The sequence below is a fragment of the Monodon monoceros genome, unplaced genomic scaffold, assembly GCF_005190385.1.
Source record: "Monodon monoceros isolate NGI ecotype Baffin Bay Population unplaced genomic scaffold, NGI_Narwhal_1 Super_Scaffold_12, whole genome shotgun sequence".
NCBI lineage: Eukaryota > Metazoa > Chordata > Mammalia > Artiodactyla > Monodontidae > Monodon > Monodon monoceros.
Genome location: NW_021703768.1, coordinates 143,066,825 through 143,093,172, shown reverse-complemented (window position 1 = coordinate 143,093,172; position 26,348 = coordinate 143,066,825). Strand labels below are relative to the sequence as shown.

General features: G+C 44.6%; 1 protein-coding gene across 6 annotated transcripts in view; it reads right to left on the bottom strand.

Annotated features, from left to right (window-relative positions):
* The window catches only part of TENM2 (teneurin transmembrane protein 2), a 1,209,082-nt gene that overhangs the window by 214,778 nt on the left and 967,956 nt on the right, over nucleotides 1–26,348 (bottom strand). For 4 of the 6 annotated variants that reach the window (XM_029218183.1, XM_029218182.1, XM_029218185.1 and 1 more), the window contains 2 exons: nucleotides 17,203–17,325; nucleotides 3,033–3,238 (listed from right to left, as the gene is read on the bottom strand). In XM_029218183.1, coding sequence (XP_029074016.1) covers nucleotides 3,033–3,238; nucleotides 17,203–17,325 — 329 coding nt within the window. The remainder of the gene's footprint in view (nucleotides 1–3,032; nucleotides 3,239–17,202; nucleotides 17,326–26,348) is intronic. The other 2 variants (XM_029218184.1, XM_029218187.1) reach the window with 1 other exon arrangement.

Genomic DNA, 26,348 nt, shown 5'->3' with positions numbered 1-26,348 from the left:
CTGTAGAAAGCCACGTTCAAAAAGTCAACTGGGACAGACTCTGATTCTTTGGGAAATTTAAACAGGCAAGAAAGGATTCTCCCCTGTATTTAATATCCTTGGACAAGGATACCAAATCTTGTAGGCACTTGGTCAGAGCATGATACTCAATAAAATTTAAGCATAGCCATTCATGCAATGCAGCCAAGAGAATTTCATATTCCTCCCCCTCCCCACTTCTTCCTCTTTCTCTCTTTTCAGCTCAAATGAGTCACCTTGGCTAGCCTGCCAATCCCCATAGAACTTATGTTCCTTGATAGGATATGCCAATAGAAATGAAAAATTCTATAATGGTTTGAGACGTGAGTTAGTCACCTATCACTGCGAGGGGCTAAGCTCCATCTCCTCCAGGAAACGTAGCTCATCAAATGGACATGAATGCACGTCATGATAGCGAATGATCACGAGAATGCGTGGGGAGTCGTCTTCTCCTCTCTTGCTTTTTTTAAGAAGCGCCCCTGTATTGTACCTGTCTTGTGCATTCTAGGCATCTGCACCTTGTCTTGCTTACCGGACCCTCCGACGCACGCTAAACTCCCAAACTGGGAGCTGGACGGCAACCCTCTGTGCACACCTACTGTCCCCGGAGTGGAGCTATTTTGAGAGGCCGATCACTAGAACAATCACCGGCTTAGCAGGAGATGGACAGCGTGGTGTAGCCACAAAAGGAGGAGAGACATTGTCATTGAGGGTTTGAGTCCTGAAAGTCAGAACAGCAGGGAACCTGGGAAGAGTACGCTTCTGCCTGCTGTCCACTATCACTCAGTTTCAGAGGGTTACCTACTTGACTTGCCATGATCGCTGGCCCTTCCATGATTCTGCTCAGAGCATGCAAGCGAAGGGGGATCGCAGCGCTTCGGAACAATGTCAAAAGGGAGAGGTTCCCCACCCCCCCACCCCCCGCCGCAAAGCTCCTGGCATCCAAGGGGCTGATAGGGAAGTTATGCTCAGCTGTGCCCAGAGGCATGTTCCTACTTACTCAAATAATGCCAACAAGTAGATTTCACTGCCGTCAATCTTTCATTATGCTACAGTAGAAAGAGTGGAGCCTGAAGGTCAGGGAGACCCCCTAACAATTTGCATAACTTCCCAGACCAGCTCCCTGCACCTGGCCAGAAGTTACAGAAATGCCTCAGGGACTCCTCTTAGCTGAATCCTTCTCTTTCTCTTGATGAGAATCTCTTTAAAGGACAGACGTGATTTTTGTAACAGGAGTTCTGCTTGGTCATGGGCTATGTTAACTCATCTCTAGATAATCAGTGCTTAGACCAATAAATATTTTTCTGGATGGATGGATGGAGGACTTATTGATTACCACTTTACACATTGATCCCTATAGCATGGGCTGTGTATGTTAATATAAACCTACACAGCTCTCCCTGCTCAAAAAAGAAGTAGTCCTTTTAGTCCCTTATATCGATCGTTTCAGGCTGTAAAGATGGGACCGCAAATAAATTTCATCTTGAGAGCCAACACCAGTCAATTGGTGGTGGCTGCCTTTAGGGTTCTCTTGGAGGTATCTGTGCACCGAGTAAAGTGCAGTCATCGATTAGCAATGTCTGCTGTGAGCTAAGGACAAAGAAATGGTGGCCTGACTGCTCTGCATTTGCCAATGGGTTTAAAGCTTTAAATTCTTCCAGTTGAATTTTCTGGATGAATACCTTCCCAACACATGTTTAAAAAGGTCAGCTTTGACTGGATATAATGGGTGGTTAAGGGTGTTTTTCCCTCCACTGGTGTATTTTCCTAATGTACTTCTTTATATACTTGCTGGATTTGAAAGCAAGTGAGGCGGGAAAACACTGCTTGGTTTTCCTTAGGATATACAATTCTTATTGGAAAAGAAGACCAAACTAGATGAGGGTGAATTTATCCCAAGTGGGATGTATAAGAAAATCTCTACCAGGAAAAATGAAAGGAGGGATGAGAAGAAAAACAATGAAATCCATATTCTAATCTAATCTTGTCATTCCAAACGCTGGGAATAATCTCACTTATGCAGTGTCAAGCACTCCCCAAGGCACTTAGTACGGGGAAGCACAGGGAAGCCACAGAGAAATGGTTGCTGAATTTTGGTTAACGTTACGTCACTCTTTTCAAACACAGTGGGATGTCTCCTAGTGATGTTTTAACAAATAACTAGACCCCTTGAACAAAAAGTACCCAAGGACGAGCAAAGGTCTGGCAAAGGTGACGTCATCAGGTGGGGAGGTAACCGTTTTCTTTTTCTGAGAAATCGTTCCCATAACATAAATGTCACCACTTTACAGTGTGGCAGTTTTTAGTATATTCACTCTGTTGTGCAACCATCACCGCTATCTAATTTCAGAGCATTTACATCACCCCGAAAAGAAACCCCAAAGGTATTAGCAGTCAGTCCCGATTCTTTCCTCCCTCTCCCCTGGCAATCACTAATCTCCTTTTTGTCTCTAAGGATTTGCCTATTCCAGACAATACAAATGGAATCAAATGATATGTAGCCTTCTGTATCTGGCTTCTTTCATTTAGCATAACATTTTCAAGAGTCATCCATGTTGTAGCAGGTAACAATATTTCATTCCCTTTTTTTAAAGAAAAATATTTCATTCCCTTTTATGTTTGAATACTATCCCATGGTAGGGATAGATCACATTTTGTTTCTCCATTCATTAGTTGATGGACATTTGGGTTGTTTCCACTTTGGGGCTATTGTGAATAAACACTGCTATGAACATTTGTGCATACTGTTAAATGAGAAATAAAGTTTTCAATTCTCTGTAGGAATACACCTATTAGCGGAGCTGCTGGATCATACTGTAATTCTTTGTTTAACTTTTGGAAGAACTATTGAATTCTTTTCCACAGTGGCCCTCCGTTTTACATTCCCACAAAGCATACAGGAGGGTTCCAACTGTTATTGTCCATCCTTTAGTTATAACCATCCTAGTGGGTGTGAAGTGGTATTTTTTTTTTTTTTTTTTTTAAGCTCATGGCTATATCAAGCATGTTCCTACCTGGGCATGAGACGGTGGAAGTCCTCTTCTTATGTAAACACCGAAGAGAGCATCCTTCCCGAGGGAGATATTGAACTTTAAGAACTGGGGTTGACTGATGTGAATCTGTGATCTCCAAAACACGCCAGGTGGGACTTCTTGGGTCACCCGCCGACCAACTTCCGCTTCGCCACTGTCTATGCTGCTGTTCTTCAAGAACCAGGGCACTGGAAAATAGGAATTGACACCAAGTCCATGACATGTGTACACATTAGTTGGCTCTACATTTCTGTTTGATTATATGCCAGTATTTTAAAAATATATGATGGTGAAACCCACGGCAAATTTCTCTTTAGGTCACAACTTAAAATATCTAGGTTTTAAATAATAATCCTAGAAACTCATACCCCAGGGCATCTGAAATATTGGCACAGTGCTTGCTAAACTTCTGAGATTACTCTTTACTGATCAACTATCATAAGAGCTGGAGTCTGATAAGTACATGTAAACTCCAAATGTGACAGGGATGTAAAATGATCAGTAGGGAAGGGGAGAGTGATATTAATTTGGCACCAGATTTAATTCTTGCAGCTGTTAATTATTCTTTCCTGCCACAAACAAGTCCAATATACTCTGACATTCTCATAAATTAATAAAAAAGAGCCAGCAGTGAACAAACATCAGTCCAAAATAAATAAAATAACTCAACAGAAAACGCTGACTTGCTCTAAGGCTGACCCAACATTGGGTGTCACCCCTTCCCCGCTTAAGAGGAGGGACTTAAGAACCGTGTGGAAACCACACCCCTCTCACGGTGACACTGGGGCATCTCTGTTGCGTTATTTGAAATCACTTATATAGGAACCACTGGTTGCCCATACTCAGCAACCTTCAGAACTTTAATAACAGGAGTTCCAGAAATTCCTATTTTAAAAGAGGGTTTCTTAATAACAACGAACTAGCCAGGGTCTCCTACACTTCGGAGGGTGGTTTCCTTTATGAACACAGAATTAAGAGAAAGCTGGGAGCTACTAGAAGTTGCCCAAGAAAAGTTAACTGATCTCTCAGGGCCTCAACATCATCCTCTCTAAAATGGGAACAAAACCTTGATGGAAGCTAGTTTTACATAGGCCACTTGTGGTTCCTTCAAATGGATTCTGAACTTGAAAGGAAATATAAATCCACAATCTCCTATCGTCTTGAGACCTTCTAAACCAGTTGAAACCAAAATACAGAAAGAACTGAAGACATTTTGGTTTTGAGGGTCTTTTCATTTTTTGATTGATCGCTTTGGCGGCCTTGTGGATCTAAAACTTCTTCAGTCTCATGGGCAAAGGATGGGAAGCCAGCTCCCTCCTGCATTCTGTAATGGACGAACTCTTCTGAATATATTCATCTGTATTTGGCCACAATCCATTGCAAAAGGTTTGGATGGTCAAGAGAGATCATAAGGTTGCAGAAGACTGGCATGAAAGGTGAGTGAGGCATTCTGACTTAGCTGACCTGGCTCTGTGACCACCTGGCCACTGCATCAAGACGATACTCATAAATGCTTGGTGCCGGTTTCTCATTCCAGAAAATGGAGAGGTGATATTCTTGGATCCCTAAAGGTTTTCCATATCTAAATTATACAAGAAAAACCACAGAATGACTTGAGGGTGTAAAGTTATTTTTTTCCCCATATTTAGTTCAATAGTGGATCAAATACGAAGTAAACAGGGGCTTAAAATAAAGTAGAAGACACGCTGCTTTGGACCTTAAGAAGAAACCCTCAACCTCTAGGATAGGGAACAGGCTCCTACAGGAAGTTTGGAAGCTTCCATCACAAAACATTGTTAGGAAGAAAAGAAACTAGTAATCCTTCGTGGGTCAGCTCTTTAGATGGTTTGCTCCTCAAACATTTTTATGTTGCCTATCAGATATGAAGTACTTTCCTGTAGGGGAGGAATACTGCATAGCGTGTAAGAGCAGAGACTGGGCTGAGACTGCCTTGGTTCAAACCCCAGCTTTGATACTTGGTAAAGTGCATCCATTCTCTGTGCCTCTGTCCCTTGTATAATTGGGACACTACTATTATTTATTTCATAGCATTGTTAGGAGGATTTAATGAGTGAACCCATGCAAAGCTCTTCGACTAATTTTTGGCACAAAGTAAGCACTAAATAAAAATTAGCTATCATGATTATTATTATCGGTAAGGCCCTAAGCCTCAAAAGCATATTGTTTATTTTGCTGACATAATGACATATCTAGGGGGAACCACTTGTTATCACCAGTTGATCAGAAGCTCTGATTATTATAAATTAAAAACGAATTTGTACTTAAAAATGCTGCTTTGGACGGGCTCCTCTCCTCACCAGATTAAGGCCTTTGGAGGAAAGGATACAGTAAAAAGGATGCAGTAAGGAAGAGCTGTAGGAAAAAAAAAACCAACCCTGGGGAAAAATAGTTTAGGAGTCTCTGATAGAGACCAAGTGTAACCCCAGCAATCACAGTGTAGCAACAAGTTAAAGAAATGCACTAAAAATAAAAAAGAATGCTAAAGAAATCACTCATCTTTAAACTTAATAAAATGAGCTTTCTTTCACGTCTGTTGGGCTTTCAGGGGTTGCTGGGTTAATGACAGGCTATGAAAAAGTAGCAGGGAATCGGCACCCCCGAGCCCACTAATCTGCTGTTGAAACTTAAACGGATTTTGATAATGTCAAACCAAATGAGGACGCCAGAGGTGGCGAAGAGGCTTCCAGGGAGCGGCTGCGCTGGAGAAATTCCGACAAGGAGCCTAAGGGGGTTGGTTCTGTTTTGTTTTGTTTTTTTTAAAATAAATTTATTTATTTTTAGCTGCGCGCGGGCTTTCTCTAGTTGTGGCGAGTGGGGGCTACTCTTCGTTGCGGTGTGCGGGCTTCTTATTGCAGTGGCTTCTCTTGTTGCGGAGCACGGGCTCTAGGCACACGGGCTTCAGTAGTTGTGGCTCGCGGGCTCGGTAGTTGTGCCTCGCGGGCTCTAGAGTGCAGACTCAGTAGTTGTGGCACACGGGCTTAGTTGCTCCGCGGCATGTGGGATCTTCCCGGACCAGGGCTCAAACCCGTGTCCCCTGCATTGGCAGGCGGATTCTTAACCACTGCCACCACCAGGGAAGTCTGGGTTTGGTTCTTATAGTAGTGGGGTCCCCCTTCTTTCAGTAGACCCCAACTTCAGGACACTGAAGTCAGTAAATTAGCTGCTCCCGCCAATGAGTACAGGCTGACTTCTCAGTAGTCACACTCCCCCACCAGGGTTTCAGATGCCCCGCCCCTCATGTTCCATCCACCAAAGAAGGCAGTGCACCTGGGTGCTGAAGTATAGGTTTTGTAGCCAGACAACTGGGTTCCAATCCTGGCTCTGGTTCTTCCTCGCTGTGTGACCACCAGCAATTTGCTTAACCTCTCTGGGTCTTCATTCTCTTTTTGTTAAAATGGGAACAATAATAGTAACTATTTCATAGGCTGAGAGTAACAAATGGAAGTACACAAAGAAGGTCCCTAGCATATAATAATAGCAAAATATATGCTAGTTACACTGAATTAAATAAAAGAATGAAAAACGATAAGGGAAAATGTCTGGCTTTTTTTTTTTTTACCATCTTCATTGGAGTATAATTGCTTTACAATGGTGTGTTAGTTTCTGCTGTATAACAAAGTGAGTCAGCTATATGTATACATATATCCTCACATCCCCTCCCTCTTGCGTCTCCCTCCCACCCTCCCTATCCCACCCCTCTAGGTGGTCACAAAGCACCGAGCTGATCTCCCTGTGCTATGAGGCTGCTTCCCACTAGCTATCTGTTTTACATTTGGTAGTGCATATATGTCCATGCCACTCTCTCACTTCTTCCCAGCTTACCCTTCCCACTCCCTGTGTCCTCAAGTCCATTCTCTACATCTGCATCTTTATTCCTGTCCTGCCCCTAGGTTCTTCAGAACCATTTTTTTTTCTAGATTCCATATATGTGTGTTAGCATATGGTATTTGGTTTTCTCTTTCTGACTTACTTCACCCTGTATGACAGTCTCTAGGTGCATCCACCTCACTACAAATAACTCAATTTCGCTTCTTTTTATGGCTGAGTAATATTCCATGGCTTTCTCTTCAGAGTAAAGGATTTTCAAAAAGACATTGTGTGTATATGTGATATGCATGTATATATTTACATACATGTATATGTGCATATATGTGTATATATATGTATGTACGTATCTATCAAGAGAGAGGGGAGAGTCTAACTCTTCTGGAATAGACTTAACTATGGGAACAAGCTTAAAATTGGGAGTCAGGCTCTGTTTCCATTACTGATTTTTGGTGGGACTTTCTAGAAGCCTGTTTGGTTATTTTATTGATTAGCTTAGTTTATGAAAATCCTACTTTATTTAGTAACACTGAAAATGTTTTTTTTTTTTTTACAGTATAACAGGCATCTGGTTTATTTATTTATTTTTTACATCTTTATTGGAGTGTAATTGTTAGCTTCTGCTTTATAACAAAGTGAATCAGCTATACATATACGTATGTTCCCATATCTCTTCCCTCCTGAGTCTCCCTCCCTCCCACCCTCCCTATCCCACCCCAGTAACACTGAAATTAAGATCCAGTCAGCTATACCTTCACACTGAAGCTCTTTAATCCTTTATACCCTGCCTCCTGCCAGATAAATAGGTTCTTTCTCTGCGTTTTCATAGCATTTACACTTAACTCTACTGCAGCACTGCTGTTGGGTACTATGTTGATTTTACTTGCCTTTCTAAGTGTCTCTTATTAGACGCTATGCTCCCTGAGGTCAGGCAGGGCTACAAATGCATCTCTGGGTTCTCCGTGGTTTGCACCTGGCAACCCATCTATAAATTCTTATTGAACTGAATCAAGTTTTATCTGACCATCTGATGGGGTACTTTAACAAAACCCCTGTGACTACTGGGTGAAATGAGAGCCTTAAGAAAGATTTACTGTGAAAAGTTGCACGGAAACTGGCTTTAAAAAAAAAAAAATTAAATTCTCTTTTGAAAGCTCCATGGGGAAATTTACTACCTAAAGAAAACTTCCTTATGAATCCTTCTGAAAAATCATGAGTCAACTCTTAATTTATCTTTTGTATAAAGTCTTATAAACAAAAAAAACGAGCCAAGGCAGCTGGAGTCTAGTGTATAGGTCATTGGATTAACAACCAAAAGGTAAGGGTCCTAATCCTGATGCTTTATGATGCTGAACCATTTGTGGAAGGAAAAGGGATGTAAATGAACTATTCTGTTGAAATCCCATCCTTGTTACTAAGCAGCTGGCTAGTTTTAGGCAGTTCAGCTCTCCAGGTCTCACTGTCCTTATCTCCATAAGAGTGGTTTGGACCCAAGGATACCTTAAGGGGCATTCCACCGTAGCCTACTGTGGTCTACAGAGCAAGTCAGGAGGGTCACCTCTGGGTCTGTACTACAAAGACGCCTATGTGGTGTCCGTGGGGGGAGGGGTTATCAGAAAGTGAAGGTAACACCCCTTTTAACAAACCAGTGATTGCTTTCAAACTAAACTTTCCACACATGCAACTGAATTATTCTTTTGCAAAGAGTTTTCACTTTTTCCATATATATATGTGTGTGTATATATATCTGCATATAAATACCTTTAATATATATAAAATCTTCATTTTGAAATAATTTCAGATTTATGGAAAAATTTCAAACAATGGTACAAAGGTTCCTGCATATCCTTCACCCAGATTCCATAAATGTTACATACGTTTGTGTTCTCTCTCTGTATATGAATACATATTTTTTCTGAAACATTAAGTTATAAACAGGTGGCTCCCTTACCTCAAAATATTTCCAAGTGTTTCTCCTAAAAACAAGGCCATTCTTTTTCAGAACCACAGTACAGTTATCACAAACAGAAAATTAACATTGATACAACCAAATGTATCTAATTTATAGATCTTATTCAAATTCGCCAATTGTTACACTAATAGCCTTTACAGCCAAAGGAAAAAAGACTTTTTCTACATACTTAAAAAAGAACCTTCAAGGGCTTCCTTGGTGGCGCAGTGGTTAAGAATCCGCCTGCCAATGCAGGGGACACAGGTTCAAGCCCTGGTCCGGGAAGATCCCACATGCCGCACAGCAACTAAGCCCGTGCGCCACAACTACTGAGCCTGTGCTCTAGAGCCCGCGAGCCACAACTACTGAGCCCGCGTGCCACAACTACGGAAGCCCGCGCACCTAGAGCCTGTGCTCCGCGATAAGAGAAGCCACTGCAGTGAGAAGCCCACGCACCACAACCAAGAGTAGCCCCCACTCGCCACAACCAGAGAAAGCCTGCACACAGCAACAAAGACACAATGCAGCCAAAAATATAAATAAATAAAATAAATAAATGAAATAAAAAAGAACCTTCAAAATGAGTGCGCGTAACTTCTGTAACTTTAAAAATAATAAAAGGAAAAGTTAGGCCAATACTGCCTCCCAAGAGATTAAAAGGAAAGGTGGCTTTTGTAAATTGCTACAGCCAGCTTGGGGAACCATCTCCATGACTCTGTCCTTGGAGGTCAAATCCCTGGGCTGATGTCCAGGAGGTCTGTGCCGCCCTCCAAGGTCAAAGAGGCCAGCAGCCCGGACCAGGCTCCTGGTCCCACAAACAAGGCTCAGAACCTGGGCTCCCGGAGCCATGCCAGCTCTTCTAGGACAAACATGGTTAACCCCTAAAAGGATGCCATCGAGAGTCACTCAACAAGGAAACAAAGTAATTATGGTTTCTACCTTTACCTCCAAGATGGGTGTCGTCATATTGAGAAGTTCTGAGTTCTCAGGAGGCAATGTTGCATGTGGAGCTGGTCAGCCCTGGGTTTGAATCCCAGCTCTGACAACTACTAGCCGTGTGCCTTCGGGCTGATCCCTCCCGCTCTCTGAGTTTGTCTACTCCTCTGTATAATGGGGTTGCTTCTGAGGATTAACCAGAGTAACACAGGATGCGAATTTTAGGCACTTTTACATCTTTCTATCCAGCTGTTGTGCTGCCTGCAAAACACCTGTGACTATCCCAGATTTGGAGGATAAATATGTGATGATTTATTGATAGTTTATGGTATCAGCTGCCTAGTGCACTCCTAAATACAAGAGGCCCAGGGCTGGAGGGGGCTGTAATGAAACCGACATCTTGCAGAGCAGCTGAAATCAATACACAATGAGTGGTCAATACATCTGCAGACCTGCGGGGGTACCTACTGCATGAATTAAAGTGCTACGTCCAGAGAAAGCAAAGGCCAGTTTAACACCCAAACTGCAGCTGTTAATGTGGGCTCTAGCCGCTTCTCAGGTGGGCAACTGAAAGGCAGCCAGGTGTTTATTTCACAATGATCCACGAATGAGCCAAGCAAGGCTGGGTGGGTCATTCACTCATATTTTCATGCAACGACTATTTATCAAGCATCGACTGTAGTGCTAGGTAATCTCTGGTCAACATCAAAGTTGGGGTGTCTGTCATATTCCCATTATCCATTATCTAGGCAGCCTGAAGTCTCTGCATCGACAGTATCAAGAACAGAGGGATTTAACGCCATTCTGTAATCGTTCTGTGTGAGTCCGGCCGCCACCCTTGGGTTCTAGGCAATGACCAAGCGTAGTGTCCTGGCAAACAGGAATGGAGTCCAGCCTCCATCTCCCAGAGCCGTGGCTTCCATGTCCAACTTTTCTTTCTATCTACGAGCTGCGCAGTGAAAAGTGGAGATGGTGATCATTTTGCCCTAAGAAGAAGATGCTTAAGACACACTGGTTCTTGCGGGTTCATCTCCAGCCTAAAGATGAGATTTCTGGCGTTTTAGAAGCAACACTCTAATGACCAATTTCACAGGATAGCCCACGTCTATAACTCCACGGAAGATTGCTCATGGAAATGTGAAGCGATTGCCTATTTCAGACACACGTACCTAAACTTCCAACCAGTTAAACAAGACTGATGTGGAGCAAAACAACAGCCTTCCGTAGCCACATTAGAAGCTAATCATTTCAGAAAATGTCCCCATAATTCATTTATGGAAACAGCAAGACTATTCCCCAAACAAGTGATAAAGGGAACGGACTCACGGTCATAGCACGGAAATGAAGCCTCATGTTAATACTTCCTAAACTTAAACTGAACTCTGGAGGCACCCTAGCATAAATCTGCCTTGCAGATTCTTCTGCCTCACATGTTTTTATCTATTGCAAATAAAGTTGAATTCAGAATATTGCTTCAGTCATTACACCTCGTTTCCATTTATCTGGGAATCAGGACAACCATCTGTGAATTCTGTTTAACCAGAAGATAGGCGAAAAGATTCTCCTAAGGACATGAGATTCACTAGCTCGTCTGAGTCAGCAGCAGCCCAGGAGCCTTCACCCGGCTGTTGCCTGTCTGTTCTTCAGGAATAGACTTCCATCCTGAGCGTCCACTGAGCGTCCACTGCGGCTGTTACAGTATGCACAGCATCGCACAGCAATAATGATTTTTATAAAATCCTTCAGCACTCAGAACTACACATGGCCTTTCTTTTGAAACCTCAATTTGTCATCTTAGACAAAAATGGCCAAATCTCTGCCACTCAGGGTGTTAATAGGTATTTATACATCTGACTGTTCAGGTGAACATGCTTCTGTATTAATAAGTAGTTCAGTTTATTAGTATTATTTATAGCAGCTAAAAAATTTATTGAGTGGTTACAACTTGCCATGTAGTCTCCTGATTCCTTTATGATTTTTTTTCCTGTTTTTCAGACAAGAGGACCACAGGAGTAAAGTGACTCGCTTCGGATCACACAGGTCTTAAGTGGCAGAGCTGGGATCAAAAGCTCTGTCTGACCGTTTCAGAAACCCACGTACGTAACCACTAGGCTGACTGCATTTCAGACCCTGGGCTAAATACAAGAGAGACAAAGAGAGGCGTATCCAAGCAGATAGCAGAGACCAAGCTCTGGGTGTGCAGGTCTCTCTGAAAGAGAAGCATGCCAATGAAAGTAAGGGCGAATGTGGCAGGAAGGGAAGCTGGATCTCATTATTAATACCTATGTCAAGCCACGATGATGCCATGTATAACAGAAAGTATGCAACTGGGAACGGCTTGTGGAGGGCAATCAGAAGTTGAAATCCATCAATGTGATGCACTAAGTGGTACCCATCTGTAACAACGGTAGAATGGCACGGCCTCCAAAATGAGGGGAGTTGTTGCATTGGTATGTAGGTTGTTGGTGTACCTGCCAGTAGATGTGCAGTATCTCAATGGCTGGCTCGATCATAATGACCCCTTGTCCTTCTGGGAACTTCAACGACTTTGAAAAAGCCCCATGTAGGGAAGTGATCATTTTGGAACCCTGGGTTGTGTTCATTGAGAGGCTGATGAGAGCCAGAGGAAGAATTACCAACCTCCCTGCTAATCTGGCTCCTAGTACCATACATTAAGCCAACTAGTAAAAATCATTATGAAGTTTTTGCTGAAAGGGCAAGTGTAGGAAAACATGTTTCTAAACAGAATAACAGTCTTTGCCATTTTTTTCCAACTTGCATACCATCTGGAAATTCTGATTTTTTTTTTCAAAGGGTAGGAAAGAAATGTGCTCCAGGCACAAATAAATGTTTACAGCTGAGTTATAAACCGAGAATGGTGGGGCTTAAAACAGACATGCCGGCAGTGATGGAACTCAAGCTGCAGTGAGACAAATAATGCTCCAAGGAGCTGGCCAGCTCATTTTTGCACATTGGCCCTTTGGAACGGGAAGTCCTGCTTCCTACTGACCTCATCAAGTACATGGTTGAGACGAAGTCTTCATCAGGGTTTGTCCCCATTCTTAGAGGGTAAAGGAAAAAGATGAAGTGGTAGGATTGTCTACCTTCACATTCTGAAGGCAGCCTTCGCCTTTGGAAAATACAGCACCTCATAAGAAGTGGCAGCCTGTGGAGGCTTGTTAAATGGACCGGCCGAGAGACGTTATGATGATGTCAGGAAAAACAACAAATATTCATGGATCTCTTATTAAGTATCTGATATCACACACCATATTCTATATGTGACATCTCATTATGGGGGACAGCAAGCTTATGAGGGGGTACCATTTTACAGATGATGGATCAGAGGCCGAGGGAGGGCAAATGACCTGTTTACATCCACACAGTTCCTTAGTGATGGAGCTGGTGTTTGCATCTAGTCAGACCAACCCCAGAGCCCTGTAGTATAGAGCATCTGTCAATGCGAAGTTATCTGAGAATATATCATACCCAACTTTATGTCAAGAAGGAAAAACTGATATATTGGAGTTTTCTCTTTCTCCCTAGTGTCCTACAACTTGTAGTTACAGACAAGTCCAAGGAAAGTAGAAATGGGTTTGTACACGATCGAGACTAGTCAGCCAACTTTTTCTGTAAAGGGCCAGACAGTAAATATTTCAGGCTTTGGGGGCCATCTAGGCTCAGTTGCACCTGCTCAATTCCATTGCCAGAGTGCAAAAGCAGCCAGGGACAATGAATGAACGTGGCTGTGTTCCAATAAATCTTTATTTGCAAAAACAGGTGGCTGGCCAGATTTGGTCCATGAGATGCAGTTTGCTGACCCCAGATATAGAGGACACCTTGAATGTAAAATGAGTGTAGGTTTTGAGAGTGACCCATGAAATTCTACTTGGGAGTTTATTCTTTCTTAAGATCAGTGCAGAAATTGGCTACATACGACGTGCCCTTTAAAAGTTCTTGTATATTTTGCCTCTGGACCTAGCCAATCAAACTGGATTCCCTTATGCTATCTGACCAGGTCAGAACACTGTACTGAATCTTCGTTCTCAAGGCTTATCTAATCCCAGATCTATAGAAAAAGTGTTCCGTGCTCTTGTAATGAAGACGTATGAGTTCGTTCCTTTTAACATAGAAATACACTTGAGATGGTGAGTGATTCTGGCAGTCTGTGGGCTCCCCTTCCTTGATGTGAAATCCAACGACCAAATCAACCACGTTAAGTTTTAATTGAAAGACAGAATGGAGAAAAAATAAACCGTGAACAACAACAAATGGAAAAGGGAAGACAAAGCCCAAAGAACATATATTCTCCCAACCAATTAATCAAGTGCTTTGTTTCTACTAACATATCAGAGTGTGTAGGCTGCCCTGTCTATTAGACTCCTTTCCAAATCTGAGCAGTGTAAACACTCCTAAAGACCAGGTAATGAAATCTCTATCGATGTGCCATCTTAGATGGGACTCACATGCCTGTGTTTTGCTTACATTTTAATTTGCTTCTGCTGGATACTTACCTAGTAATTGCTTAATAAGATTAACCTCCCTGGCAATGTGTGGTGTATCTTGATTAAAACATTATCGGAGTGAGGGATTATCGTACAGCACAAAAAAATGGAGAGGGTGGTATTTAATTAATTTATTGCCAATATATCTTGATTGTCTCTTTGAAACACCGGAAAAGTAGTCGATTGGAATTGATCCAGGTTATCTAAATGTATAGATTTGGATTGTGCAGAGGAGGTAGGTCACTGGGTAAAGAAATTCAAACGTAGGATCACCGCCTTTAAAAAGAGTTAGGCGGGTATAACACACCATTGTAAAGCAATTATACTCCAATAAAGATGTTAAAAAAAAAAAAAAGAGGCGGGTGTGTGAAAACACTAACCTTTCTAGTCATTTTTAAAACCAAACTTCACAACAACTTAAGGAGAGATCTGATCTCTTCGGTCACAGGAAAGAGTACTGTTTTGGTGTTCAGAAAGAAGACGTTCTGAGTTCTACTTCAACTTTAAGCAATTTCAAATGCTCAGACTTTATCATAAAAGTCCTCTTGACAAAATTCGCTGCACAATGACTTGGTAACCTCTTTTCTGGCTCAGAACTCATTTGGAAAATATTCTGCTATGTGTGATGTTATACAACTCACACAGTATTTTCAAAAGCAGGTGGCCTCTGAGGGGAAAAGTTCTGGCCCTTCCAAAGACACCATGGAAAATGTTTCTTTGTTCATTTAGAGACATCATACTCTTAGCTAGGACCTGTTCTTTTCCGGGAATCTTCTGTCCTGCCGGTGGGGTTGGAAATGAAGCTTCATCACAAATGGGAGGAGAGGCCGACCTTCACTTATGGAAGTTAATGCCTATCAGCGATTCCCTTTTGTGAAGAACGCTATTTAAAAAGTGTTTGTGCGAATTCCCTGGCGGTCCAGCGGTTAGGACTCTGGTCTCTCACTGCCGAGGGCTCGGGTTCAATCCCTGGTCGGGGAGCTAAGATCCTACAAGCTGCGAGGAGCGGCCCCAAAAAATTGTTTTTTAGTTTAAAAAGTGTGTGTATGTAATCTCAGTATGTATATGGACATTAAAATACATCCCTGTGCAAAAAAGATGCATATTCACATTTCAAATGTGCATTCTGCACTCTTTTCAAAAAATGGAGTGTTGATTTGCAGATTAAAGGACATTTGAGGAACAGACATAACAGAGACCCCCAAAAGCAGTGTTTCTCACAGAGCAGCACCACGGACATTTTGGATGGGATACTTCCTAATCGTAGGAGGCTCTCCTGTGCGTTGTAGGCCATTTAACTGTATCTCAGCTTCTCCCTACTAGATGCTGGTTGCACCTCTTCTAAATGTGACAATCAAAAAAGTCTTCAGACCTTGCCAGATGTGCCCCCAGGAGGCAAAAACACCCCAGCTGAGAACCACTGCAGTAAAGGCAACTGAAGTTACATTTACAGGTGGTGTCAAGCCCTGGAGATGTGCAGACTGCAAATCTGAGGCCAGCAAATCTGGCTCCTGGCTTTTGGGTCAGTTAAGGTAAAATATACTTTTCATTTTCAGGTCTAGTTTTAGTCACTTGATAACGGAAAGCATATAATTTCATCCTCAGATAAAACTTTTTCATGCTTACTTAAAGGTAATTTAGAGTTATGATTAGAATAGATGAGGAGAACGACTCTTAAAGCCTCGATCAAAAGACGACAAAGTCACACTTAAAGCATTAGGACAGCTCCGGAGAGGCTAATTTAAGCAACATTAGCACCTCAGGGCTGATTAATGTACACCTCTATGGGAAGATGATTCTGGAATATCCTCTGTGGAAAATGCCTGATCTAGGAAAAACCCAACAGCTCCCTTAAAGATGCACACGTCACAGACCTGAGTTCAGATTTGGACCTGCCTACTTGCTGGATTTGGGGTAAGTTTCTAAAACATCCTGGGCTCCAGTTTCTCCAAGATAATTTTTCTCCCTTTGGGGTTACTAAAGTTACACAACGTTAAATCTGGCACACAATAGGTGCCCAATAAATGTTTCCCTTACCATTGCTGAAATATCCCTGTGGGGTATTTTAAGAAATGTCGGGTGAACTGCCTAGTGTGCTAAGAGGCAGAGTGAAAAATTCTGTGTTTGGAGAACCCTTCTGTGCAATCTCTTCTGTCTGTGATTTCCATCCTGAGTCAAGCATCCTCCCCTACCCTGCATGCCAGCCTGCCTAATGGTGCCATTGGCTGCCGTTGGTTGTCTCTGAATTGCCCCACGTCCCCACTTCCCCATGGTTCTGTTTTTTCTCCTCTTTCTTAGCACCTTGTTAGCACCTATTTTTTTCTTTTTTTCCTGCAAAAGTACTGTTGCCTGATTGCTTCAGTAAACATTTCTATTGTCCCCTTCACTGTTTTTGCCAAGGGAAGCTTTGTTCCCGAGTTGTCAAAACTCCTTTCTCTTCTCCCCCGAAGCGGAACAGCTCCGGGTCTTTCTCTTTCATGCCTTGCCAGGTGGTGCTTCCTCCCTGGAGAAGCTGCATCTCTCCCCTGGGGAGAGGGCTCTAGTCTACTGGCCCGTGCCGCCTGCTGCTCTCAGCTTTCCCCATCAGGCAGGACTTTCTCCTGCTGCTCCCCAGGCCTTGAGATGCTTTCAAGCAGCTCCAGACCCTGCCGGTCGCTGCAGATAGCGTAGGGGTGCACATGGCTCTGAGCGGGCACCGCGCCAGCTCCGAGTGGCTCCAGCCAGACACAGCTCACAGACAGGAACAGCAGACAGCTTTGAACGGGGTTACCTAGAAAATGCAGGGCTTTTTTTTCTCCCCCTTTCCTCCCTTTTGCATACCTTACAAGATTCGGATTAGAAAACCTGAACCAGGTGGCGAGAGCTCTGAATTTTCCTGTGGCCTCAAGAGGGCGAGCTGCGGCTGTAACCTCACCTTTGCCTCCAGATGGCGCTGTTGTCACATCATCGTTTCCTGGTAAGCCGGTCCTTATCCCATTGTTAAAGGTGTGTCCATCTGCCGGCTGGAGTTGCCAATTGAGTCCGAGCAGATGCATGGCTGCAGGAGAGACAAAGTAATGAAAACATGAATAGAGAATTCAGCAATGCAGATGTCAAGGGGGAGGGCCAGGTGCCTTTTCCAAACGACTGCCTTTGAAGGAAGCTGCAGTTCAACACTGGCTTGCCCCAGGCCTCAGGGATTAGCTAAATACAGAAGGCAAGTAGATCTGGGTAGTTGGGTTTCCTCTTCCAGTGGAAAGGAAACAACAGCCTCAGGGGGAGAGCATCCCCAGTGGCAGGCGGAGGAGGGAGGGGAAAACAAAGCCCGGACCTTCCAAATGGTGCCACCCTAAAGGGGAAAGTGCCCCTCTGGAATCACTGTAAAGGGCACTCTCCATCCCTCCCAGCCTTTCCTGCGCTCCGGACAGAGCTGTTTATAGACTGGTGGTCCAGGGGCATTGAAAAGAATAGTTTCCCCCAAACTGCTCACAATCTAAATCTGTTTCAAATCAAGGCTCCCCCGGCGGGGCCAGCCTGCTGGTCTGGTGCAGACGAGACTACACCTGTGCTGAAATACCAATGCAGCCTCCAGTATCTGCAGTAGTACTGGCCCACGGTAAAGCCCACCTCCCTGTTTCAAACTTGAAAACGATTTTTCCGCTCCAGCCCTCTTCCTGACAAGTGAACATCTTTTGAGCCTATGGTGGAAAAAGCTTGGGGGTAGTGACGGAATGGAGTCCTTTTCCGGAAATAGTACTACGGTGATTCACTGTCTCTCTCCCTCTCACCTGCCCTATCTCTACCCTCCCCCACAGTCCACGATGAGACACAGAGTTCTGAAGCACTGCCTCTTCTTTGCTAAGCAAACAAGCACGCCTACAAAACTCTCGTTTTACTCCCATACAACCTCCAACCTCCAGACACCAAACTTCCTTCTGGTGGTCCTTGTCACTCCGTTGGTGCCAACTGCCCACGTCCCGGTGAGTTGAGCTAAGCCAATATCCCCCTATGTCTGATGGCTCTTGGTGAGTTGTTCTTACTGTGTGGAGCGAAAGGCAAGTTCCACACACCTGCCTTCTTTCAAAGTCCGTATCTAAGAAATGCTTCCTTTGTGAAAAAATAAGGACTTCCTTCCCCTGCATATTTCTCAGCCAGGCAATAACCACCACATGTCTGTCTGGCATTTCAACCAGACACAGGCTGATGCCTTTGCTACGTTTCCAGCACTGCAGGAGGGAAAGGGCTGTTGACAGGGAAAGGTTCCTAGTATGAGGCCGGGGATGGGAGAAACAATTAACCACAGGAAACGCAATTAACAATGCTTAGGAAATTGTTCACACAGCAATTAATTCTGCTTGCTTACCACCACCTAAAGTCAGGCTGCATTCTTTTAAGGTTAAAAACCTATCTTCAAACCTTACAGCTCAGATTGATGGCCATGGATGAAGGTGGCAAGGTGTCCCTGCGTGTACATCTGCTTTTTCCTTACACACATCCCCACCTCAGAACCAAGTTTTCTTTCTCTACCTTACTCCGAAGTGCAAGGCCCACTACTGCAACTCTTCGAGATGATACATGCTAATAAGAGTAAGTGACATTTACTGTACACTTTCTGTCTGGGTAACACCTAATTTTCTCCTGCAGTTTATCTGTTCTATGTAGGTCACTTAGTTGAAGAGGCCAGATTCGATTGCCTCAAATAATGACATATTTTCACTGTACAGAGGTCAGGACATGAGAACTAATCGTGGCAGCTTCAAGAGAACGATAGCTTCTGATTTGTAATTACCAGGTGAAGGGAGCCGAGGAATTAGCTATTTTTAAAAGATTTCCAAAAAAACATACTATTGGGTTATCGGCGCTTGCCTCGAGCCAGCTTTGCTGCTGCACTGGAGATGCGGTTCTTTCAAGGACGGTCTCTGTGTTTTAACAGAGACACGGATAGATACTGCAGATCCAGCTGGGGCCCAGGCCTTACAAAGCTTTGATTTTTCATATCTAGAAACGGAAGCGATGGGTCCATCAGGCAAAGATGACAACCTCCCCAGCGCCCCATCAATATGAAAACTCTTGTCAAAACTGCTCCCCTTTCCTGGTACTCAACCTTGTCATTCCAAGGTACAGAACATACTGCAACCATCAGCTTTGGGAGATCAGAGAGCAAGCAATACCCCGATCTTACTGGATATACCGAGGGCGTCCACGAAACGGTGGTCTCCGTTTGCGAAGACGCCTGCCCCCGCCTTGCTTTTTATCTTGGGTTCTGTAGCATCTCTTTATTTAAAAAAAAAAAAAAAAAGTATTCTGAAAACAAGAAGACCACAGATGGGGTGAGAAGGGTTCGGGTCAGAGTACACAAGTAACTTCTCAGACGACTCCCAGAAGTGAAAGGAAAAATAAGAAAGTGAGACGAAGATGGAAAAAGGACAAAAGCCAAATCCGCGGTGCATAAGCTCTGTCCTCCCAGTAGAAGCGATGCAACTCAAGTTGCAAAATGAAACTCAAGTTTGGGCATACTTTCTATTGTTGAATTGAACATTAAGTAAATAAGTGAGAACTATATCGGGGTACAACCACCTCCTCTTGGTTTTTTTTTTTTTTTTTTGTAGGCGGGGTGTTGTGGGGAGTCTGAAATAGGCTTTTGTTTGCACTTTTTATTTTTTTCTTGGTCAGCTATTCCTTGTCTCTTACTCGGTAGGAAAATGAGAATATCTTTCTGGCCTGTGGGGATGGACTAAAGTGTCCTTAGGATAAAGACCCAAGGGAGCTGTGAAGTAAATGAGTTTCCTGACTAATGAGAATTCTGTTTCTCATTCTGCTACTGATTTGCTTGATGGTGGGGGCTGAGAAATCAGTCAGTCTCTCTCTCTTTACCTTTTGTAAAGGTTTCCCTTTACAGGTAGGATAATAGCTGCTTAGGGCCAGAGGGAGGTTCAGCAACTGCCCCCCCCCCCCGAAGATTTATTGATAGCAGAGTATCTTGAACATAGAAGGTGCTCCATAAGTGTTCATTGGAATCAGTAATGATACATGCGGGCAGATGTGAGGGGCTGGATTGTAGGACATGATACTCTTTATAAATAAAAAACACCTAATACAGGGGGGTAAAGGATGGAGTGAAACAGTGCTGGCCACTATATGGAGGGGTCTGCAAAGAGAAGCTTTCTCATGATTAGAGTATTAATACCTGCTGCCAGTCCTTGGACCCCTTCTATGGCCAGCACCGTGGTAGACATTCTACAGATATTATCTCAAGACCCGCAGCTTACATTTGAGGTGGGTGCCGTCATCATGCCCGCTTCACAGACGAGGAAGCTGGTGACTGTAAAGTTTGATCACAGGGGGCTTTTGGAATACGAGGAGGATTACAGTGGGAGGCAGTTGGCTGCTTCATATTTCATAGCGATCTGGTTACAAATTCTGGTTTGCAGTGGAATCTCGGCAAACCCGGTCTCTTTCTTGCAACTCATGATAATCTCCCTGTGGTTGAGGAATCGCCAATTTTGTAGAGTCAGCACCCCGTTCCTGAGGGGGGGGGGTTACATCACAGTTCGTCACCTTATTCATCTCACCACACACGCTGCGCACCTCTTCCTTCTACCACATCATCAGCCTGGGTCTGGAGCGAGGACAGCACGGTCCAGAGCCATGGCTGACCGGTGACATAATACAGAACGACTGGAGAAAGGAACTGTTACTGTTGTAAGCCACGGAGGGTTTGGGGTTCTTTGTTACAGCAGCATGCCTGAGCCAATCTTGACTGATACGTTCAAGTATACGGGAAGTGAGAAATTCCACTTTTATACACTAGGTGTCCATGCAGTCCTTAAAGTTATTCACTTACTGGGTCGGGATCCTTTCTAAAACCCAGCCAGGAAGAGTTTGCACATATTTCAGGCCACTACATTAGCCTCTATGAACAACAGCAACAAGTAGCTCTTTAAACAGTATGTCCTAATATCTCCAATTCTGATCTGCTCTCAGAATCAGACTTAGAAGCTGAGAAGCCTCAGAGAAGCCAGAGTTACCGCTTCTTCACCTCAAGATGTTGGGTGAACACTGGCCTCACCGTTTTCTCCCAAAAGACATCTGGATGCAGTGGAGTGGTCCCCTCCCCAATCCCCACAAATGCTCCAGCAGCTCATCCCAAAAGGTCCTGTTCAGACCATCTGAGGGTCAGAAGTGAAATGAGTTTGGGAGACCCTCTCCCTAATGTTATTCACCCCCCCACTGACAGCCTAAATGCACAATTTATCATGGTTTGACAGGCTCTGCTCCAGAGAGATCCTGGGATGCAACAAGGGGGCTCCATGGGTCAGCAGGGACAAAACAGGGAAAGGCTCCAAGGGGAAGTTCATGTAATCCAGGTGGCAGCTGGGAAATCAGCCACCAAAAACACAATAGGGTAGCCAGACTCTGAAAGTATCCCTCTGGCTAATTGGAGAAAACTTTTATCAAGTATTGAAAATGAACCAAGACAGGATGGACAGACCACACACAGATCCCAGATTTCAGCAGGAATAAACAGACCTACCTGCAGTTATGGTGCTACTTTCTTACTGAAGTTGCCTGCGTTTGTGCCAGATGGGGTCCGATAGAAATACTCAGGGGGAGCCAAAGCAAAGAGAAGAGGGAGGGGTTGGCGGCAGGTAAAAGAATTCTCCAGCAACCACAAGAGAGGAGACTGTAGGCCTTGAAAAGTGGCAGCTTGGAACGGGGGTTGTCTGAAATAGTAATTAGGGTATGTGTGGGCCCTGCTGGGTGCCACTTAGAACCTTCCATGTTCACTGGCTGGCAGAGGATCAAGATGACAAGAGGGCCAATCAATATGTCAGCAACGCTTCCCAGAGAGCTGCTCAGCCCTTGCTTGTCAAAGAGGGCAAACACGGGGGCCACGGGTGTTCTGCGTTTGCCGAGCAGGTCCCCAGGAACCGGGGGTATCTTTAAAGATCAGTCTTGTCAATACATAACTGGAGGAAGAGATTGGGCTTTTCCCTTTGAAAATGGAAGCCTTCAGGCCAAGCAGAGCTTAGGGAGGGGAGGAGGGAGTCAAGTTTGCTGGGTCTTGTGGCTCAACCTGCGATCAGATTCACAAGGGCCTTAGAGATGACGGCAAAGCTCCTTCAGAGGCCGAGGCAGGATGATGGGAAGGGTCAGGGCTGGGTCTCCCCACCCTGACATCTCCCGATTTAGTCAACAATGCCAGGGCTCCCGTGGAAAATGTAGCCAATTCCGAAAGGGCCCCTGCCCAGATGACGGAAAAAACCGCAGCGGAATACTCCGAGCTCAAACGCACCAATGCTGACCTCGAACTTGCACAGGCAATCTGTAAAGGCACTTTTGCAAGTAGTAGTGAAAATTAACACATTGCAAATGAGCCTCCTCGATGATGGTGACAATGAACATTTATTTTGGGACTGTGCCAGGTATTGGGCTAATTACATTATTTGCATCATTTATTCATCATTTATCATTCAGCAGACATTTATTGAGCCCCTACAGTGTGTTAGGTGTGTATTCCTAGGCACCAGGAATAAAGCAGTTAACAAGACAAGTTCCTCGCCCTCAGGGGAAAATAGAAACTAAACACATAAGCGAAAAGTAGAGTACAGGGCTAGGGAATGCCAGGGCATGGGGGTTGGGAAATTGAACTTTTTTGGCTTAATTGTAGACCAATTAAAGATGATTGCCTGTGATAGGTAAATCTGAGCCAAGGCTTGAAGGAAGTAAGAAAGCAATTCATGCTGACATCAGGTTGGAGTGAAGTTAGGGGAAAAGGAGAGTGTGGGGTGCTGGGGGGGATCAGTGGTGGGGAGTGAGTGCCCTTGGACGGGGTCTGCCTTATATTTGGGTGAGATGGGACGACCCTGGAGGATTCTAAAGAGGATGAAAGCTCATTTATTTTCATTCTCACCCTGTGAGGTGGTAGTATAATCTACATTTTCTAGATGAGGAAATTGAGGCTTAGGGAGGTTAAGTGACTTGCGCAAGATCACACAGCCAGGAAGTGGGAACTATGGGATTCAGACTGAGACACTTGTACCTGTAGAGTCAACCACCACGCTCTCCTGCTAGTGACTCACTCCCTCTGAGTCCTCACTGGAGGCCGTCAGGCCCTTGGAGTTCTTTAAATGAATCACTACTTTGCCAAGACTGAACAAGGCAGGTGGGCTACAGAACCACTTACTAAATACTGTCAAGGCTCACTCGGGAACAGACACCTCCTTGTGCAAGCAGTCATTAGTCCTCTATAAATATAAAAACAGGTTTGCTATTTAACTTAAAGGAATCGCCGTTGTCAATAGAAAATAAATCTGTTGGCCAACTTCAATTTACCGTCCTGCTGGCTAACAATCAATATGTTTGGTGACTTTTTCCTTGGTGAGTTTGCTTATCATCCTTCAGGGATGCAGTAGAGTTCAGTGGGTCTTCCTTAAAGAGGTGAGGGCCCACTGCAATGTATTAATTATCCTTTTTAGGAAGGCTGTCAGCGCCAAAATGACCTTCTGCCTAAAAGAAGAGATGTAAACAAAACCATGAGGGATACCATTCTCAGAAATGCCCCAAGTCTTAAAGGAGTTAAAAAATTTTAATCTTAAAGGAGTTTAAAAAAAAAAAAATCCCTTCCAAACCACATTGGTGAAGTGATTTCTTTTAGTTTCGCCCCATTGTATTGCAATACACTGAGTGGAATAAATTTTCAAAGCACTGCAGGGGAGTTACGCCCACAAATCCCTTTACTAGTAATGGGATTTGTGCACCTATCTGCTAAGAATGCTCTGAAAACTTACTTGCCTGTGTCCAACTTCCAGCCTGCAGCTTCCAAAATGGTTGCAAAGCTTATGGCCCAGGAATTACACAGACAAGGAAGGATGAGCTGTAGATACGATACCAGAATCCTGGCAGGACCACGGGAAATGAGAGGGGCTTGGGAGAAATGCACCTGCATTTACCCCTCTACCTGCACTCTCTCATCTTCCAGCTATGGTGCTAAAGCGGTCCTTGGCATGAATTCTGTCTGCGCCTTTCTAATTCTAGTCCCTCACAAAAGCAGGGAGACCTTCTGACCTGCATGTCTGCCATGAGGACGAGGTGAGAGTTGCAGGAGACAGCTCTGGGACCAGACAGCGGTGTGTTCCCGAGACAAGAAGAATCCGCACGGAGGGACCAGCACATTAATCTATTCCTGTGACAGGCTTGGGATGGTACAGTGAGCGGGAAGTGGTATGAGATTAATCAATTCCTGTGTTTGGAGGAAACAAACGGGGCTCCTTGCTGCTTTAGGGTGCATGGCGCCCCCAAGCCGGTGTCATCCCCACCCCCTTCGTCCCCTTGCACCTGCTGCACTGCAGGTGGCAACTATTAACAGTGTGGGTGTGTGGTGTCTGGTGTGCTCAGGTGACCTCTACCAAGGCCCCCTGGCTCCCAACATCACCGGGCAGATCGATACGCAAGATGGGCCCATGAGCTGACATCCACCTTCTGTTTCTGGTGCGGGGTCCCCAGGAACGTACACTGGAGGACAGGCGATGCTGGCCAGGCATCCCATTGTCCACGGAGCCTCGGGCTGATAAATACACACCTGGAGCCATTCGACATACAGAGCATCATTTCCCACCCCAGACTACTCCGTTCCTGCTGCTACTTTTCCCTGGAAAGAACTAAAATAAAAGCCTTTCTTTCTCCAAGAAAGGACCCATGTGATCAAAATACCTTTAGAGAATGATAACATCGGTAGGTTTTATTCTTCAAATAAATCACGGTCTTGGATTTTAAGAGCTTTTGTGATAGCAGAACACATCCCCACAATCCATACACATACACCTCAATGCATCTTTCTTCCGCCCTACCCCGAAGCTTGTCATTCAGCGTCAACAATCCAAACATCATTCGTCTTTCTTTAAAGAACAGCAACCAGCGGTCCTGTTCAAGAGGGGGCCGGTCCACAAGACCACCAACTACAGAAGGAAGGCGACGTGGGCTGCACGCAGCATGCGCCCACCGGCATCCTGGGAAGCGGACATCATGAATGTTTTAGAGGATGAGATGTCACATCGATCAGGAGATGTGCCGTGTGCGCTGGAACAAAGAGGGGGAACTCTCTCGTGAAAAATCGCCTTCTGCAAGAGCGAGTGGGGAGGGGGTTCTGGGAGGTGGCCGTGAGGGCGCTGGCCCTACTCTGTTCCCTCAGCTGCAGCAAACGAGGGAAAGAGAGTCTGGACTCACTTTCCTTCCTGAGTCCCGGGCAGCCCCCAGCAAACCACTCCCTGTGAGCCTTCTGACTGAACTCAGAGCCCACAGCCAGGCAGCCTGAGATTGGCAGCCTAGCCAGGGGGCCTTAGGAACAGGATAAAGGAAGAGCTATCTCCCTATCTTGGGTCCCTGAGAGATCCAGTCCCATCAGGGTTCAAATCCCCACACTACTACCCACAAGCAGATGAACTTGTACCAATGAATTCACCTCTCTGAGCTTTGCTTTCCTTAGCTGGAATAAAAGCTAACATTTTTAGAAAGCGCTGACTCAGGGGTCAACATTCTGCTGAGCACTTGGTATACATTACTTGATTTGCCCTTTACAATAAACCTGGAGGTGGGTGCTATTATCATTCCCATTTTGTGATGAAAAAATTGAGGCAGAAAGGTGTTGGGAACTTTGCCCACCCTGATAGGGCTCACAGTTGGGGCAGTTGGTTATGGAATCAAGCACATGCTCTCAGCCCTTTATATCTCTATGGGGAGAGGGGTGATCAAACCAACCTTGCAGGGCATTGTGATATAAAGGAGACAGGAACCTGGGAGTATCAAACACAAAGGAGGCACTCAAGAAACGTGTCTCACTTCCTGTTGGGTCTCGGATCACTCTGTCATGACAACAATGGTGATCATGGCTAACTTTTATTAAGCCCTTACGGTGTGCCAGCATCGATTTTATGGGGTGTGTATATTATTCTCCCATCTCGTAGATGAAGACGCTGAAGCTCAAGGGACTGAAGTAGCATGCAGCTGGTAAGTGGTCGAGGGGTGATTTGAACCTGAGCCCCGTGACACCTACGGCCTGAGTACTGTACCACCCAACTCACA